The sequence below is a fragment of the Gobio gobio genome (genome assembly GCF_949357685.1).
Source record: "Gobio gobio genome assembly, chromosome: 25".
In the NCBI taxonomy this organism is placed as follows: Eukaryota; Metazoa; Chordata; class Actinopteri; order Cypriniformes; family Gobionidae; genus Gobio; species Gobio gobio.
This window is the reverse complement of record NC_137121.1, coordinates 35,178,245-35,196,690: the sequence shown is the minus strand read 5'-3', so window position 1 is coordinate 35,196,690 and position 18,446 is coordinate 35,178,245. Positions and strand designations below refer to the sequence as shown.

Below are 18,446 nucleotides of genomic sequence, written 5' to 3'. Positions count from 1 at the left end.
TCACTTTGAGCTGGTGTATTTGGTCACAGCCTTTGTGCCCTCGGACACGGCGTGTTTGGCCAGCTCTCCGGGCAGCAGCAGACGCACGGCGGTCTGGATCTCTCTAGAGGTGATGGTGGAGCGCTTGTTGTAGTGCGCCAGACGAGACGCCTCACCGGCGATGCGCTCGAAGATGTCGTTGACGAAAGAGTTCATGATGCCCATCGCCTTGGAGGAGATGCCGGTGTCAGGATGAACCTGCTTCAGGACTTTGTACACATAGATAGCGTAGCTCTCCTTCCTGGACTTTCTGCGCTTCTTTCCTCCCTTAACGGCGGTCTTGGTGACGGCCTTCTTGGAGCCCTTCTTGGGCGCGGACTTTGCTGGTTCAGGCATGATGAAGAGTCAATGTGCGCTCAGGAGCGATACAGAGGCTTTTATTCACCGCCATATGCTAATTTACTAAGAGATACGAGAATCTTCTGATTGGCTGTTTTCATAGGCCAAACCCATAAACTCGTATTTCATTGGACAACTGAAAGCAGCGGGTAAATATTAGCCCCGCCTACCCCTTTATGTTTGAAGAAGACCCCGCACATTTTCGTTTCCTTTATTCATGTCCCGCTCTTTTTTGATTTGATTGAAGTCTGAAGACTCATTTTTAGAATAAAGTAATAAGATCCATTTTTAAAATAGCCCCTTTACCACTAACATATCACTTTTATTTTCATTATTTTAATTTAGTTCTTGATTCTGTAAATCGCTTGAAATTGCAATAGACCGTTATATTCTCTGAAAGAAACACTGCAACTCTTGTTTTAAATATCAGCCAAAAGCTGATTTTAACGCAATACAGTATTTAAAAAATCTTAAAAGAAACTTAAATTGTGTAGAAATTAGAAAAGCCAATGTTCTCTTTGCAGAATTTACATACTTTTTTTTTTATCCAGATCAGCTTATTTGAAAGGGTATAATGTATAACCAGCATTGCTGTGATATGACTCTTTAGGTGAGGGAGTGTGTGGCTCTTAAAAGAGCCGTTGGGTTTGTGGTTTGTCTTGATTTCAGGCGTTTATCCTCCGAAGCCGTACAGGGTGCGTCCCTGCCGCTTCAGCGCGTACACAACATCCATGGCGGTGACGGTCTTTCTCTTGGCGTGCTCGGTGTAGGTCACGGCATCGCGGATCACGTTCTCCAGAAACACCTTCAACACTCCGCGGGTCTCCTCGTAGATCAGACCGGAGATGCGCTTGACACCGCCGCGGCGAGCCAGACGACGGATAGCGGGCTTGGTGATTCCCTGGATGTTATCGCGCAAAACTTTACGGTGACGCTTAGCGCCTCCTTTACCAAGCCCTTTACCGCCTTTGCCTCTTCCAGACATGGTTAATTATAAGTATTAAGTACCTCAGTCGTACGTACAAAAACGAGTGGATAATAAACGCTACAAGGAAGCAGTTTACATTTGCTTACAGGACCTGACAGAAACCACCACCGCGTCACATGGCACACACCCCTCCCCCAAACTAGAGCACATGTCATAAAATCTCAACCCTGACGTTTATTCATATTAAAACTCATTTCATAAAATGTATTTCACAAAGATCATATCATTTACAGTGGTTTATAGTGAAAAGTGCTTTACTATAAACGAAGAGACACAAGAGGTAATTTCACAATCTTATTTAATAATTTTACTAATAATAGAGAGGCACATCTATTATATCTTCTGTTTATCCCTGTGTTGGTACATGTTTATTTTAAGTGTTTTTCGGTTGTTGTTGTTGTTGTTGTTGTTGTTGTCTTTAGTAATGGGAATTTAGAAAACACAAACAATGGAGACCCCAACAAATTATTGTATAAAAACTTAAATGTTAAAAGGGTTCACGTTTGATACTCTTTCACAAACACAACTTTACTGACTGCATACATTTTAACCTTTAAACAGGCAAAACGATCAGCATACAACCACATAAAACCTTTCATGTCACTTTTTATATCATCTACACTTGAGTAAAACATTCAAATGAGTTTTTGATATTCATATATTTTGATAGACTTCATGAGCTGTATATCCCATGATAAGTTTCTCTATTAAAGGGCATATTGCAGGTTACAGCCCCCAGTGAATCAATGTGTGTGTGTGTATATATATATATATATATATATATATATATATATATATATATATATATATATATATAAAATAGGAACTAGATTTTCTTTAAAATATATTTATTAATATGCTACTAAGGCTTCTGGAGTTGTTTTTGTGAGAACATTTTACTTCCGCATCTGAAAATGCAAAAACGGAAGTGACGTAACGGGAGGGAGTGCGGTCCATTTCAACAATAGGAAAACAATTGGTCGCAATGCTGAGGAAATTGTAAATGTTTATTCATACTCATTTGACGGACCACAGCCGTACAATTATGAGCCAGCTATACGCTCAAGAGAGAGGGGAAGGCCATGATTAGACTGAACAATTGTCAGAGACTATTTGAGATGTGCTGTGAGCAGAACTAAGCTTTGATCAGGCTTAAGGCCAATATATACTTCTGCATCAAGTGTATGCCGTACCTACGACGTAGGCTGTGTGATGCGCACGTACCCTGACGCGCACCTCCTCAAAAATGGGATGATAGTTTCATCCTTACATCTGCCATATAACACAGTATTTTGTAGTGCAGAGATTCTTTATGTTAGTGAATAAAAATATAGATCTGCTGTGTATAGTTTATTTTCTCATTAAAACCAAAGATGTTAATCAGTGATTGTATATCAAGAACAGGGACACATCACAATGGGTGCATTTGGTTTTGTGATTTCAACGGAACGAATAAAGTCTCCGCAACAGCAATCGATTGAAGCGCTAGTCTGTGCACGAGCTGTAAACAGCGCCACGAGCACTCTGCATGATTTCAAATACTCATTCCAGCGCCAGATCGCCTTTTTAACTCTATTTATAAACTAGAGATGCTTAATTTGTATTAGATACAACAACTCAAGCCGCAAGAAAAGCTGCTCTCTGCCGCCATCACTGCTGCTGATACTTCGGGTGCGTCTCTATCAGCTCCTAGTTCAGTAGTCAGTAGCTGATTGAGACATATGCAATGACAAAGTAAACAAAGCTGCTTCTTCTTCGGCTTTTGCCTTGATAATGTGGGTTACCATCAACATGCCCGTGGACACTGCCCAGTGGCGGCTACTGGTCTGTCAGAGAGGGGAAGCTCATTTTCGGCCTACATCATAAAATTGTCTATTTATTTAAAAGTAAATTCTGCCCTACGTTCCTTTTCAAGAAAATGGTCTGTGACCCTGTCGTACCAACTAGGAGTCTTTTCAAGTGACTTGACCAGTGTTCTCTCAATGGCCAGCAGAGCTAGGCTGCTTAAACGGCCTTGGCCCATTGTGTTTCGGGTGTAGGACTTGAGTCGCTTTAAACAGGAGAAGCTCCTTTCTACACCTGCAGATGTAGCTCCAATTGTTACCACTAATGATAACAGCTTGTAAAGCTGAGGCATTGCACTGGCCAACTCCATGTCTTTAAGGAACACCAAGTAATCACACAGCTCTCCCCTGTTACCCTGCAAGTCCTGATCTGAATACAGGACTTCAAGTTCTGACCTCAGTCTTCCTGAATCAAAGTGATGGCCATTACTTTTCAGGACACTTTGGAGAGCTGAAAAGACCTGTTATTTTTCCCTATCTTTTGCACTAAATCAATCTTAGAATTAAACAGCAGGGCAGATCAACACCTAAGTTTTTCCTCGTAAGGAACACTTTCAAATGGCTTCGCCAAAATCAGGTCGACAATATTAGCACCGTCTGCCATCGTGCGCAGTTTTACCCACGACGCTAGCCTAGCCTACTAACGTTATATGAATGAATGAAGGAATGAATGAATGAACGATCTAAAAAAAAATATTAAACTCTGTAAAACTGAAACAATGAATGTGCTTGATTTTCATCATACATTTTACACAATTATACACCAATTTCGCCAAGCAAATATCAAAGAAATAGGTTGCAGCAGTTTTTATTTCGACTGAACTTGAGAAATCGATGGGACTGAGCGCGAACAGCTTCAGTGATTCCTTATAGTACAGAATCGCTGTCAGTCAAAAGGAGATGCAGTCTTTCGACAGACCCTCCAATCATCACGCAGAAGCTCGGAGTCCGGGCCAGCCCACTCCCCATTCACCCCCAGAGACGCTGAGCGTCCGTGGGCGGGACATAATCGCAGCGTTTATCCAATGACCGTCTAGTTTCGAAGCGCTGAAAAAAACCGTTCAAAGCAGCCCCATTGAAGTCAATGGACGCTGGGCTTCAATAGGGAAATACACTGTGACGCTGCGGGAATGTATGAGAAGGAAATCGAGTCAGCCGACCTGCTATATATGTAACTGATTCTGAACGAACTCGTCTTTGAGATGAACGTTTTCTAACGCATTTTTAGTCAATAAAATGTTAATACAATAGTACATATTTGACCATTAATTTTGTGACATTATAAGGGAAGCCGAGCTTCCCTTGCAGTCTTAAAGAAATCGCCACTGACACTGCCTCCTAGCGGTCTGCATGTGTAACTGCACATTGACGATGACAACAACGCAGAGGTATGAAAACCAACGCGTAACTTGCGCCGTAGAGGATATGGCGTAGGTCCGACGCAGAAGTATAAATCAGCCTGTACTGATAAATCAGAGCTACTGTAAAGGCTCACACCACTACTAGCCCATCAACTCAAAAAGTCCAGAGTTCTTAAGAGGGAGCAGACTGTGTCTCTTCTCTGCTTTGCGGCCCGCCTGGGAGAGAGAGAGAGAGAAAAAAGTTTCAAGTTTTCATATTTGTTGATGAATACAGTGTAAAAATTCATTAAACAAATTAAAAAAATTACTTAATTCCTACTTGCTTATAGAAGAAAATTACCTTGATGTATTTAACATTAACAATTTATATATTACAACAACTTGTACATTAAAAAGTTGGATGGAGACCCCAGCCATTGCGGTTAAGTGTCTGTTCTATCTAGAGTTGGTATTCCCCTGCATCTCATGGTGAGTAGCTGCTTGTGGTTCTGTTCTGCATGGCTTAGAATGGACTGGATGCCAACAGTTACTATTTGCAGGAGGATGGTGGATATGTCGTGTATGAGAACCAGATGACCTCCTCGTATGAAGTGGGTGTTGGACCACTTGGTTCCATCACAAGGGACAGCCATTTTGAGTAGGTTTTTAAAAAAACGTATTTATATTTTCTTTAGCATAAGTGTTAATCCTTGACAAATGCTACACGCTCACTACTTGTTGTCTAGACTTCTCTTCCAGTGTAGGTACTCTACTACTTCTGTGGAAGCTCTGGTTGTGGAGGTCAACACTGTTCCTGCACTTCCACCAGTAGCGGCTTCTGGACCCCTCAGGGTGGAGCTTAGACTGGCAAATGGTCAATTTGTCACTAAAGGCTGTGCAGAAGGTAAGTGTCTGTCCCAAGTTTGCATAAGTATTTTCTAAAACTCCAGTTTGCAGCAGTTTCTGGTTAAACACTGGTATTCTTCCTCAGGTGATGAGGCATACACGTCCTACTACAGTGATGTTGATTATCCAGTCACAAAAGTCCTGCGGGAGCCTGTCTATGTTGAGGTGCGCATTTTGGAGAGGACCGACCCCAACATTGTCCTAATGCTGGGACGTTGCTGGGCGACATCAACCCCCAGTCCACTCAGTCTACCCCAGTGGGACCTTCTGTGATGTTCACATTTGTGGATCCAGCATCACTGGCTCCTCTACAGGAAACCTTATGCTCTGCAGCCTTGCCTGAATCCTTAATAGTTTTTTGTATTTATTTTTTTATAGTGATTTATGTGGCTTAACCCTTTCCCCCTCTGTTAGATCTTCATCCACTGTAGTACAGCAGTGTGCCATCCCTCTTCTGGCTCCTGTGAGCAGAGCTGCACTAAAAAAAGTGAATGCTTGTTGTAAACGGACTTCAGGAACCATGAAAATTTGTTTTTTTAAATGCCTCGATACACGATTCTACCATTTATTTTCCAGGAAGAGATGCTAACGTCAAGTCTCTAGTGGGCAAACTGTGGTGTCTAGTGGAGAAGTTAACTTGGTCATATGACTTTAGTAGTTTTATTAAACTTAACTCAACTGTGTCTCTTTGCTATTGATCTTCCATGACTGTTTTTTTTTTATTATTGGGCCACACTACTAAACCAGTAGTTTTTTTTTTTGCTTCAAGGTTGTGCTTGACTTGAACTAAACAAGCCACGCTTCTGCCCAAACCTGACCTATTTGCCAAGTTCCAGTTGCTAACCTGGGTCCCTGTTCTTAATGGTATCAAATTAGGGGTTGTTTAATCTGTTTTGGTCTCTACTTGTGGCTTTATGGACTAACATAACTGCTTGTCTTGATATTCAAGCATGCCAAGTCCCTCTGTTTTTTGGTAATGCTATTTGAAAGCTCTCTGAAGTCATGCATTGCATCTGCAATAAAAAACAGTATCAACCTACTGTCCTTTTAATCCTAAATTGTGATCAGTCTTTTTTTTTTCTCTTGAGGCTAGCCCCAATGTTTATTGAAAAGTAGACTGGTGCTTTAATAAAAGCTGGTTTAGTCCCTTAAAGGGTTAGTTCACCCAAAAATGAAAATTCTGTCATTAATTACTCACCCTCATGTCGTTCGACACCCGTAAGACCTCCGTTCATCTTCTGAACACAAATGAAGATATTTTGTTGAAAGCTGATGGCTGAGAAAGGCTTCAGATAGGCCTTCATTGGCATTCAGTACATTTACACTCCCAGGACCCATAAAAGTTACTTAAAACGTCGTTACAAAGTCCATCTCACCACAGTGACTCTACAATAATTTCACGATGCGACGACAATAGTTTTTGTGCGAAAAAAAAATCAAAATAACACCTTTATCCAACTTGTTCTTGTCTTCCATGTGCCTCCACGACGCATGCGCGAGAATATGACGCAGATCCGGCGGTCGGACACATGACCCAGAAGCGATTTGTTTACAAGCAGAGGAAGACGCGCGTATCTAAGCTCTTGAATTCTACATTGATCGTGTTTTAGGTCTCGGCGTAGTTCTCAAAATGGAGTTAAAGTGTGCATTTCATGGATTCCCGAACCCCGGCGCTACATCATATTCTCGCGCATGCGTCGTGGAGGCACACACGGAAGACAAGAACAAGTTGGATAAAGGTGTTATTTCGATTTTTTTTTTGCGCGCAAAAACTATTGTCGCCGCATCGTAAAATTATTGTAGAGCCACTGTGGTGAGATGGACTTTGTAACAACGTTTTAAGTGACTTTTATGGATCTTGGAAGTGTGAATGTACTGAATGCCAATGGAGGCCTATCTGAAGCCTTTCTCAGCCATCAGCTTTCAACAAAAATATCTTCATTTGTGTTCCGAATATGAACGGAGGTCTTACGGTTGTCGAACGACTTGAGGGTGAGTAATGAAGCAGCAGGTGAAGCGGCAGGTCAGATACCTGTCTCTTCTTTTATACACATATCCTTTTCAATGATTCTTTTATTATATCCATAACCTGAATAATCAAGGATAATCAAAATAAATATCTCTTTCTCTGCTTTCATATGTAATCTAGAGATGATTGTAATTCTGTGTGATTTCATACCTTTATATATTTAGTTTGAGGATGATTTTGTAGTATTAAACTAGTCTCCCCAGATGCTCTGGAGTGACCTCCAGCCATGCATGGCTCCCTCTCTCTATAGTTATGACGGAGTCGTTGTTTGGGTATTGAGTGGTCTCTAGATAAGCGGTCATAATCCCCTGACATTAACTAGAGTGTGATGCCCTAGTGCTTGTATGTGTGCGCATCTTTACAAGTTCTGTGCAGGTTTGTTGGAGCTATCTGATCGGGGCCTGACCCCCCTCCCGACAGGCAGGCGCCCTTTACGACGTCCGAGGCCAATCTTACCCTTGTGGGATTGATGTTGTGACGAGCATCCTGACTAAACTACGCCATTCCGGCATATCTATACATGTGTGACAAATGTTTAGACTTTTAGGTCTCCGTAGCGAATTAAGGCTTAGGCCATCTGTTATTGTTGATGTAATCAATGTCCTTGTAACCAGTATAACTGGTGGGGAAAAATTCTCTGTGAGTTAGAGTCTGGCCTGCGATTCCACTAGAGACTCTGACGCTGGCTTCTGCTGATGAAACTGCAAACTATTCTTCAGTAAATTTCTTTAATTAATCTAACTCTTGACTCCTGGTCTTCATTCAACATATCTGGTCTCTGGGTCTAAAACTGTGTCCCCAACAGTAATTAATGACAGAATTTTCATTTTTGGGTGAACTAAAGGCCAATTTATACTTCTGCGTCGAGTGCACGCAGAGGGTACGGCGTACCCTACGCATAGACGCGTTGGATGCGCCGTACCCTACGCCGTAGCCTGACGCGCACCTCTCCAAAAATGTAACAACGCGTCAATTCTACGCGGACCGCAAGCGCTGTGATTGGTCTGCCAGAACCCTTCCCTCAGGTCAATAAATAAATAAAAAATCTGCGATAGGAGTGTGTGTGTGTGTGTGTGTGTGTGTCCAGAAATTGGATGATAGTTCGTTACGTCTGCTATAACACACTATTTTGCAGTCCAGCGATTCTTTATGGTAGTAAATAAATACATAGATCCGCTGAATATAGTTTATTTATTTTCTCATTAAAACCAAAGATGTTAATCAGTAATTGTGTATCAAGAACAGGGACACATTAGGGTATATTTCGTGAATGAAGTCTCCTCAACAACAATCGCTTGCTGAGCCACCGCTGCTGAAAACAGCGGCCACAAGCTCCTCATGGTTTCACAAATGCATTCCAGCGCCAGATCGCCTTATTTAACTTTACTAATCAACTAGAGATGCTTAATTTGTATTAGATACAACAACTCAAGCTGCAAGAAAAGCCGCTCTCTCACTGCTGCTGATATTCCGACATGAATGCACAGATTCTACACATCAAGCTGCTTCTTCTTCGGCTGTTGTCTTGATTACACCAACATGCCCGAGGACACTGCCTTCTAGCGTCTGCATGTGGAATTGCACATTGACGCAGACAACAGCGCAGAAGTATAAATGCTCACGACGGCGTCGGCTACGCGCGTAGCCTACGGCGTACACTACGGCGTACACTCGACACAGAAGTATAAATGGGCCTTAACCCTTTAACTGGTGTATCCCACCTGGGTTGCTGTCTGAGGGCTTGTTCACTCCTGGTACTAAAGCACTTATCAGTCCGCTCATGAAAGTTCTTTATAAACTGTTTCCAGAGTGTGGCATTGACCGGTCTAAACCATGTCAGTTCTGTAGATTTGGACAAGCTACTTTGTTTAAATGTCTGTACTTGCACCATTAAAAAAAGAAAGTGGAAGGCAACTTGACTAGTGTCTATGCTGTCAAGGAAATGCATCCCATTTTAATTATATTTAACTGGTTTGAAGAGCTTAATGTTGGTGTATTTATTAGGTCTGTAAAATAAACATTTCACAATGGTGTTTGGGTAACAGCTTAGGACCCAGTAGTGAAAAATTAAGACCAAGAGTCAGGAGTGTAATTAATTAAAGAAAAATGTACTGAAGAATAGTTTGCAGTTTCATTCACAGAAGCTTCAAGTCTCACAAGGAGTTTGTAGGCCGCCCTCCCTCTAACAGTCTCCCCGTGCAGTAATGCTGAAATTACTTACAAGAAAGTTTCCAAATGCCTGATTGATGTGATCATCTTTGTTGATTAATTTAATAATAAACATTTGCGGTAATTTCCCGCTTCATAAACCCAAAACTTGCGAGAGTGAGTAAAATTATGCGCAATACCTGCATCAAAGTTGAGACCCTATATGGTATTGATTTAATATCGGTACTTCGGTATTAGATTGTGGTACCGTACCGAAGACAAAATTGTGGTATCGAGCCATCCCTACACTGTATATTTCCACTCAAGGATAGATAGCAGAGCATATCACTAAACTAGGTAGACTAGTTGTCACCCAATCACTAGAATTAGATCTTCGTTGACCTCGGAGGTTGCAGAAAGGCGTCTTCAGGTCTAGTGTTGTGTGCAGAAAACGTCCATCTTCAATATTAGGCCTGCACAGATCATGCAACGCACACACACAAAAGCTCCCTAGAATCACAGCTCTCCCAAGGTTGGAGAGTCTTAACTACATATCAACAAAGCACTTCACCAAAACATGCTGATAACATGTGCTTTTCTCTCAGTGAGAGGTACAGACAGGCCAATTCATTAGTGTTTCAGTAAAAGGAAATATTAAATTAAATTAAAATATATACAGGGCTTGACATTAACACCGCCAAATGCGGGTAGATTTCAGCTGTGGCGGTACGGCAGCCACTCCCACTAGCCACTTTGGCGGGTTGAATATAATTTCAGTCTCCAGCCAAATTAAATGCCAAGACCGTCGTATCACAAAATGACAATTCTTTATCGATTAACTTGCAGTTAGTGAAGGCGGGACAGCGGAATCGCGCTGAATGACACACAACAGAACGATCAGTTCTCCTTGCATCTAAATAGTCAAATACACGCGCACACAGATGTCAAAATGTCCATCGTGTGGAGTATCTCGCACGAACACAGTCGGTTAGGTAATAACTGGATATATGTCAGAATATTACATCCATGCATTCAGCAGTCCAATTAAATACCTGTCTGTCATTAAAGGGTAACTAAACCCTTGCTCAGAGCTTAACTCCACCCACTGGCAATTTTTTAAAAATGCTGGAAAAGTGGGCAGAGCCCAGCGGAGACAGAAGGGACGAACCGAGGGCGGGGCTGAGCAGAGGGCGTGCACCTGATTGACAGCTGTCTGACTCGCGAGTCGCAAAGATGGAGAATGACTGGAGTGACGCCAGCTTTGCAACAGAGCGGTCATTCTCATACCTTCACCTGAAGTGGAGGAGGGTGAATTGACTGTAGACACAGACCCAGAGCCTTATCAATGTGAGCCGCTGCTCAAACTGCGCTAACTCCCGATGCAGACGATGAAGCAGCAGCGCAAGAGAACTGACCTAATCTATGAACAGTCAAATCCTTACACTGAATGCCACTAAAAATAGATCAGATATCTGATATACATACGATGTATTTTCATTCAAATTAACTGAATCAATAAGTTCAGTCCTAAAAGCCTATTATAAACGGATTTCCTCAAATAAGTTAGACTATATACACGCCAGCACGGCGTTCGTTACCGAGGCAACCACTTGCGTGTCAGGGTTTGAAAGTGCGTCTCATGTATGAAAATGATCTGTACACATGACGGGCGGCAGTAATATCGCAAGAAAAGCCTGACGTGTACTGACAACTGCATTATTTAACCGTATTTTCTTCATAACAATGTTAAAGCAAGTGTCAAGTGAGTTTCATTCATAATGTTTCTACTTCATGAAACATGACAGTTCATACTGGAGTGAAGCCGTTCTCATCATGTGATTGGGGAAACATTTCTGAGGGCGTGGTGAGCTCGTGCCAGGGGCGCGGATAGTGAGCCGTTGGAGGTGCCATCATACGTCACGATGTACCACAACGTCCAATAGGAAAACTCAACTGCAGTAGCCACCGTTCAACCTTAAGAGGGCAGCACTTTGGCGGTTTTACACCATATTTTATAGAATTAAAACACTTTGTACTCAAATGTCAAAACATTTACTCGAATCAATGAACAGCATTAATAAAGCCCCAGTATTACAGATCATTAACTAAAAAAAGTTGGTTTAGGGTTTAGTTACCCTTTAATGTCAATCAAACAACTACAGATGTTAAATACATGTATACATATTAAATAAACCTACTGTAACTGAAAAAAATAGATTTTTTTTTTGTTTTTGTAATTTGCTTCTTTGTTATTTTACATAGCCTAACAAAAATAACTCATATCATATTCAATTTCTCATATTAGCCTAAACTCATACTGAGTTTGCCCACCTACACATACCAGCTGAAATGCAGTCTTGATTTGGGGGGGTCACTCTGCATTTGAAAGTTTTAAAGGGTTTTAAATCCTCTAAATCAAGTAATTTAAGCATGCCAAAGTCAACTTTAATCATATAAAATGTAATTTCCAAACAGCTAAATTGTGGCCAGTGAAAATGCTGAGTGGCTAGTAACTTTGGAAAACCATGAGCCACAGTGGCTGGTGAGCAAAAAAGTTAATGTCAAGCCCTGTGTGTATATATACACATAATTACATTGAAAGATTCTGGAATCTACCGCCGCTTCAGTGTTATTTTATTCATAAACTAACAGTATAAGGGTTTACAAAATTGTTTGGCTGGTTGGAATGAGATTTTTATGACAAGGTTTTAAGGATCAAACTTTTTTTGTGTCTTGATAATGCAAATTACCCAAATACTGAAGCCTAATGTTGAACTAGAAGCACTTTTTGGTGCAGTAAATAGGCCTGTGTTATAGTATATAAAAATTGATGTAGGTCATACAATATATTACTGCTGGTCCACAGATGAAAAGCTGAAAGAAAGTTTAAAAACCAGGAAGAGCAAGAGGCAGAAAGTTCTGTAAGAAACAACATTAGCGCAGAGTTTTGACTTTGTCAACAAATAATTATGATTTCTCTGTTTTGCTAGTCTCATACGCAACTTTACTTAAATGTTTAAATAGCATTAAACTCAACATTTGTTGTTAGGCTGTTTGTTTCTGACACTGAGAAAGAAAATTATTCTACTGAAAAATTTGAGTTTGATATGGAAATACGAGGTTTGTATAAATTGCTGTCAATCATGTTCATCTACATTGAGCAGTTTAGAGCTGTGACAGTATAGTTCACATTTGACATATGCTATAGTATATATATATATATAATGTGAGTGAACCGAACAGCTGTGCAATTAAAACAGTTTTGGGTTAATTTGATATGGATAATTATGAATAAGTAAGGATTTGTAGAATTAATAACAATTGTCAGTATTGACAAGCATAATCGTGTTTCATTACCACAGAAATTGGATGAGAAAAATTAAGTTGCTTCTTTTGTCCTGCCCCAGATGCACCCCATTCAATTAATTCTAATACTAAACTGTCAAAAATTGCATGAATATATTAAATATTTTAAGGTAATAGGTGGTTTACAAATGTTTTTCTCAACGACATTTTACTGAAACTGACCAATGGAACAATAACTTTCAATTCATCTCACAACATTATAAGCTCTTTAAATGAGAAGATGGGTGGCTCTTAAAAGAGCCTTTGGGGTGGGTAAGGTCAGAGGTCACCTCACTTTGAGCTAGTGTATTTGGTCACAGCCTTTGTGCCCTCGGACACGGCGTGTTTGGCCAGCTCTCCGGGCAGCAGCAGACGCACGGCGGTCTGGATCTCTCTAGAGGTGATGGTGGAGCGCTTGTTGTAGTGCGCCAGACGAGACGCCTCACCGGCGATGCGCTCGAAGATGTCGTTGACGAAAGAGTTCATGATGCCCATCGCCTTGGAGGAGATGCCGGTGTCAGGATGAACCTGCTTCAGGACTTTGTACACATAGATAGCATAGCTCTCCTTCCTGGATTTTCTGCGCTTCTTTCCTCCCTTACTGTGCGTTCACACCGCCGCCGGCGAGAGCGTCAAAGTGGCCGGAAGTCATTCATTCTCAATGGGAGCCCGGCGGCGAGCTCCGGCGAGAGCGGCGCGGCGCGTCTTGGACGATTTGGGCGTCAAGGAGAGTTGAAGTCAGGTCAACTTTATGGTAATGAGCTATGACGCGGTTCGGCGGCAGCCGGCGGCAACCAATGGGAATGTAGAAGTGCTCCGCTTGAGATGATTCTAGAGAACGCAGTGCTGTAAACTTCGGTTCCGACCACATTAGTTCCCAAGCAAAATAGAGGAGGTTGATCACTGCTGGTGCGGCGGGTTTGATAAGAAGACGTGCAACATTATTTATCCACCACACAAATGGCTTTTAATTGGTTTATTTCGTTAGCAAACATGTAACTATAATTGTTAAGTTCTTTCCATCGATCTGCTTTTTTTAAACTTTCACATTTAAATGATTTCATGAGGTTATATTATACGGTTATACCCTACCTGTGGTTAGTCTGCACAAACGCAGATCAACATGAGTGTTTGCTTTGCAGCCCCTTTAAATGCCGTTTCAAAAAAGACCAAGCATTCGATCTACGTCAGAGCGGCAGCGCGTCCACGAATCTTTCTACAGCGTCGATGGCAGAGCGGCCAGAGCGAAGTTTGACGCTCTCGCCGGCGGCGGTGTGAACGCACAGTTACCGGCGGTCTTGGTGACGGCCTTCTTGGAGCCCTTCTTAGGCGCGGACTTTGCTGGTCAGGCATGATGATGAAGAATCAGTGTGCGCTTAGGAGCGATACAGAGGCTTTTATTCACCGACATATGCTAATTTACTAAGAGATACGAGATTCTTCTGATTGGCTGTTTTCATAGACCGAGCCCATAAACTCGTATTTCATTGGACAACTCAAAGCAGCGGGTAAATATTAGCCCCGCCCACCGCTTTACGTTTGAAGGAGACCCCGCACATTTTAGTTTCCTTTGTTCATGTCCCGCTCTTTTTAGATTTGATTAAAGTCTGAAGACTCATTTTTAGATTAAAGTAATAAGATCCATTTTTAAAATAGACCCTTTACCACTAACATATCACTTTATTGTCACCTTTTTAACTTAGTTCTTGATTCTGTAATTCACTTGTAATTGCAATAGACAGTTATATTCTCTGAAATAAACATTATACAACTCGTTTTGAATATCAGCCAAAAGCCGATTTTAACGCAATACAGCATTTAAACAATCTTAAAATACAATTTTGTGTAGAAATTTTAAAAGCCAATGTTTTCTATGCATAATTTACATATTTTTGTTTTTTATTCATATCAGCTTATTAGAAATAATATATTATATCGCCAGCATTGCTGTGATATGACTCTTTAGGTGAGGGAGTGTGTGGCTCTTAAAAGAGCCGTTGGGTTTGTGGTTTGTCTTGATTTCAGGCGTTTATCCTCCGAAGCCGTACAGGGTGCGTCCCTGCCGCTTCAGCGCGTACACAACATCCATGGCGGTGACGGTCTTTCTCTTGGCGTGCTCGGTGTAGGTCACGGCATCGCGGATCACGTTCTCCAGAAACACCTTCAACACTCCGCGGGTCTCCTCGTAGATCAGACCGGAGATGCGCTTGACACCGCCGCGGCGAGCCAGACGACGGATGGCGGGCTTGGTGATTCCCTGGATGTTATCGCGCAAAACTTTACGGTGACGCTTTGCGCCTCCTTTACCGAGCCCTTTACCGCCTTTGCCTCTTCCAGACATAGTTGATTTTATGTATTTAAGTCGTTCGTACAATAACGAGTGGATAATAAACGCTACAAGAAAGCAGTTTATATTTGCTTACAGGACCTGACAGAAACCACCACCGCGTCACATGGCACACACCCCTCCCCCCAAACTAGAGCACATGTGGTAAAATCTCAACCCTGACGTTTATTTATATTAAAACTCATTTCATAAAAGCTATTTCACAAAGATCATATAATTTACAGTGGTTTATAGTGAAAAGTGCTTTACTACAAACTCACCCGAATAAACGAAGATACAAGAGGCTATTTCACAATCTTATTTAATAATTTTACTAATAATAGAGAGGCACATCTATTTTATCTTCTGTTTATACCTGTGTTGGTACATGTTTATTTTAAGTGTTTTTTGTTGTTGTTGATGTTTTTATCTTTTTATTAATGGGAATTTAGAAAACACAAACAATGGAGACCCCAACAAATTATTGTTTAAAAACTGAAATGTTAAAAGGGTTCACGTTTGATACTCTTTCACAAGCACAACTTTACTGACTGCATACATTTTAACCTTTAAACAGGCAAAACGATCAGCATACAACCACATAAAACCTTTCATGTCACTTTTTATATCATCTACACTTGAGTAAAACATTCAAATGAGTTTTTGATATTCATATATTTTGATTATTTTGATTATTTATTTTGACTTCATGAGCTGTATATCCCATGATAAGTTTCTCTATTAAAGGGCATATTGCAGGTTACAGCCCCCAGTGAATCAATGTATATATTTATAAAAAAATAGGAACTAGATTTTCTTTAAAATATATTTATTAATACGCTACTAAGGCTTCTGGAGTCGTTTTTGTGAGAACATTTTACTTCTGCATCTAAAAAAGCCAAAACGGAAGTGACGTAACGGGAGGGAGTGCTGTCCATTTCAACAATAGGAAAACAATGGGTCGCAATGCTGAGGAAATTGTAAATGTTTATTCATACTCATATGACGGACCACAGCTGTACAATTATGAGCCAGCTATATGCTCAAGAGAGAGGGGAAGGCCATGATTAGACTGAACAATTGTCAGAGACTATTTGAGATGTGCTGTGAGCAGAACTAAGCTTTGATCAGGCTTAAGGCCAATATATACTTCTGCGTCGAGTGTACGCCGTAGCTACGCCGTAGGCTGTGTGATGCGCACGTACCCTGACGCGCACCTCCTCAAAAATGGGATGATAGTTTCATCCTTACATCTGCTATATAACACAGTATTTTGTAGTGCAGAGATTCTTTATGTTTGTGAATAAAAACATAGATCTATTTTCTCATTAAAAACAAAGATGTTAATCAGTGATTGTATATCAAGAACAGGGACACATCACAATGGGTGCATTTGGTTTTGTGATTTCAACGGAACGAATAAAGTCTCCGCAACAGCAATCGATTGAAGCGCTAGTCTGTGCACGAGCTGTAAACAGCGCCACGTGCACTCTGCATGATTTCAAATACTCATTCCAGCGCCAGATCGCCTATGTAACTCTATTTATCAACTAGAGATGCTTAATTTGTATTAGATACAACAACTCAAGCCGCAAGAAAAGCCGCTATCTGCCGCCATCACTGCTGCTGATACTTCGGGTGCGTTTCAATCAGCTCCTAGTTCAGTAGTCACTGATCAGGGAGTCAGCCCATTGACCTATGTCCTGATCAGTGCCCTGACTACTGAACTAGGAGCTGATTGAGACGCATGCAATGACAAAGTAAACAAAGCTGCTTCTTCTTCGGCTTTTGCCTTGATACTGTGGGTTACCATCAACATGCCCGTGGACACTGCCTCCTAGCGGTCTACATGTGTAATTGCACATTGACGCGGACAACAACGTATATATATGAAAACCAACGCGTAACTTGCGCCGTAGAGGATATGGCGTAGGTCCGACGCAGAAGTATAAAACAGCTTGTACTGATAAATCAAGGCAAGGCAAGTTTATTTGTATAGCACATTTCATACACAGTGGCAATTCAAAGTGCTTTACACAGAAATGAAGTTAAAATAGTCATAAGTGAATAAAATAAAAATGTATATAGTATAATAGTTATAATAGGAATTAAAAGGAAATAAAAATAAAGATGAAATCCCCTATCTGGGGAGGAAGAAAATGGAGAGTCAGGTTTACTTTAAAAATATTTGTTCGGTAACTGTGCGTTTAGACAGTACCCTTACAGATAAATCTTCTTGGCCTAACTTGAGGGCGTTCTCTAGATGTTTTACCCGCCAGAGCAGATCTAAACGGGTCTTCCTCGCACCGGAGGGAGTACTCAAAAAATATTTGTCAGGTAACTGTGCATTTAAACATTACCCTTACAGTCAAATCTTCCTGAACAGGAACACCAGGGCTATCTCTACTTTGTTAGACCGTCAGAGCGGATCTACACGGTCCTTCCTCTTACCACCAAGGCTATACAGATCTATCCGTCAGAGCAGATCTAAACGGATCGTCCTCGCACCGGAGGGATTTCAGAGCTACTGTAAAAGCTCACACCACTACTAGCCCATCAACTCAAAAAGTCTAGAGTTCTTAAGAGGGAGCAGACAGTTGTGTTGAGCCTTTGTCTCTTCTCTGCTTTGCTGCCCGCCTGGGAGAGAGAGAGAGAAAAAAGTTTAAAGTTTTCATATTTGTTGATGAATACAGTGTAAAAATTCATTAAACAAATTAAAAAAATTACTTAATTCCTACTTGCTCATAGAAGAAAATTATCTTGATGTATTTAACATTAACAATTTATATATTACAACAACTTCACATTAGAATATTTTATGTGAATTTTAACAGTTTCCAATCAGGATTTCTTTTCAAATCGTTAAAATGTACATTAAAAAGTTGGATGGAGACCCAGCTATTGCGGTTAAGTGTCTTTTCTATCTAGAGTTGGTATTCCCCTGCAGGACATTTATTTAAACAGAAAGGAAGTAAAGATATCGTTAAAATAGTCCATGTGACTCCAGTGGTTCAACCTTAATTTTATGAAGCAATGAGAATCATTTTTGTGCGCAAAAAACAAACAAAATGACTTTATTCAACAATTTATTTTCATCTGTGTCAGACTTCCTAGTTCTACGGCAGAACAACTTGTGCAAATG

At 41.0% G+C, this 18,446-nt stretch overlaps 3 protein-coding genes and 1 pseudogene across 4 annotated transcripts; all 4 read right to left on the bottom strand.

The window, feature by feature from the left end:
* On the bottom strand, nt 1–375 carry LOC307122016 (histone H2B-like; the record flags this gene model as incomplete). Its single annotated transcript, XM_079809818.1, has 1 exon — nt 1–375. The coding sequence occupies one exon, from the start codon at nt 373–375 to the stop codon at nt 1–3; it is 375 nt and encodes a 124-aa protein (XP_079665944.1).
* A 676-nt stretch (nt 376–1,051) lies between these two features.
* On the bottom strand, nt 1,052–1,363 carry LOC307122021 (histone H4; the record flags this gene model as incomplete). The annotated part of the gene is made up of 1 exon (XM_079809823.1): nt 1,052–1,363. The coding sequence occupies one exon, from the start codon at nt 1,361–1,363 to the stop codon at nt 1,052–1,054; it is 312 nt and encodes a 103-aa protein (XP_079665949.1).
* An 11,906-nt stretch (nt 1,364–13,269) lies between these two features.
* On the bottom strand, nt 13,270–14,331 carry LOC307121527 (histone H2B-like; annotated as a pseudogene). Its single transcript has 2 exons — nt 14,259–14,331; nt 13,270–13,579 (listed from the first exon to the last, which is right to left on the bottom strand). The product of its transcript is annotated as a histone H2B-like (transcript).
* Nucleotides 14,332–15,007: 676 nt separating this feature from the next.
* Nucleotides 15,008–15,319, bottom strand: LOC307121276 (histone H4; the record flags this gene model as incomplete). The annotated part of the gene is made up of 1 exon (XM_079808808.1): nt 15,008–15,319. One exon carries the CDS (start codon nt 15,317–15,319, stop codon nt 15,008–15,010), a length of 312 nt encoding a protein of 103 aa, XP_079664934.1.
* Between the last annotated feature and the right edge of the window lie 3,127 nt (nt 15,320–18,446).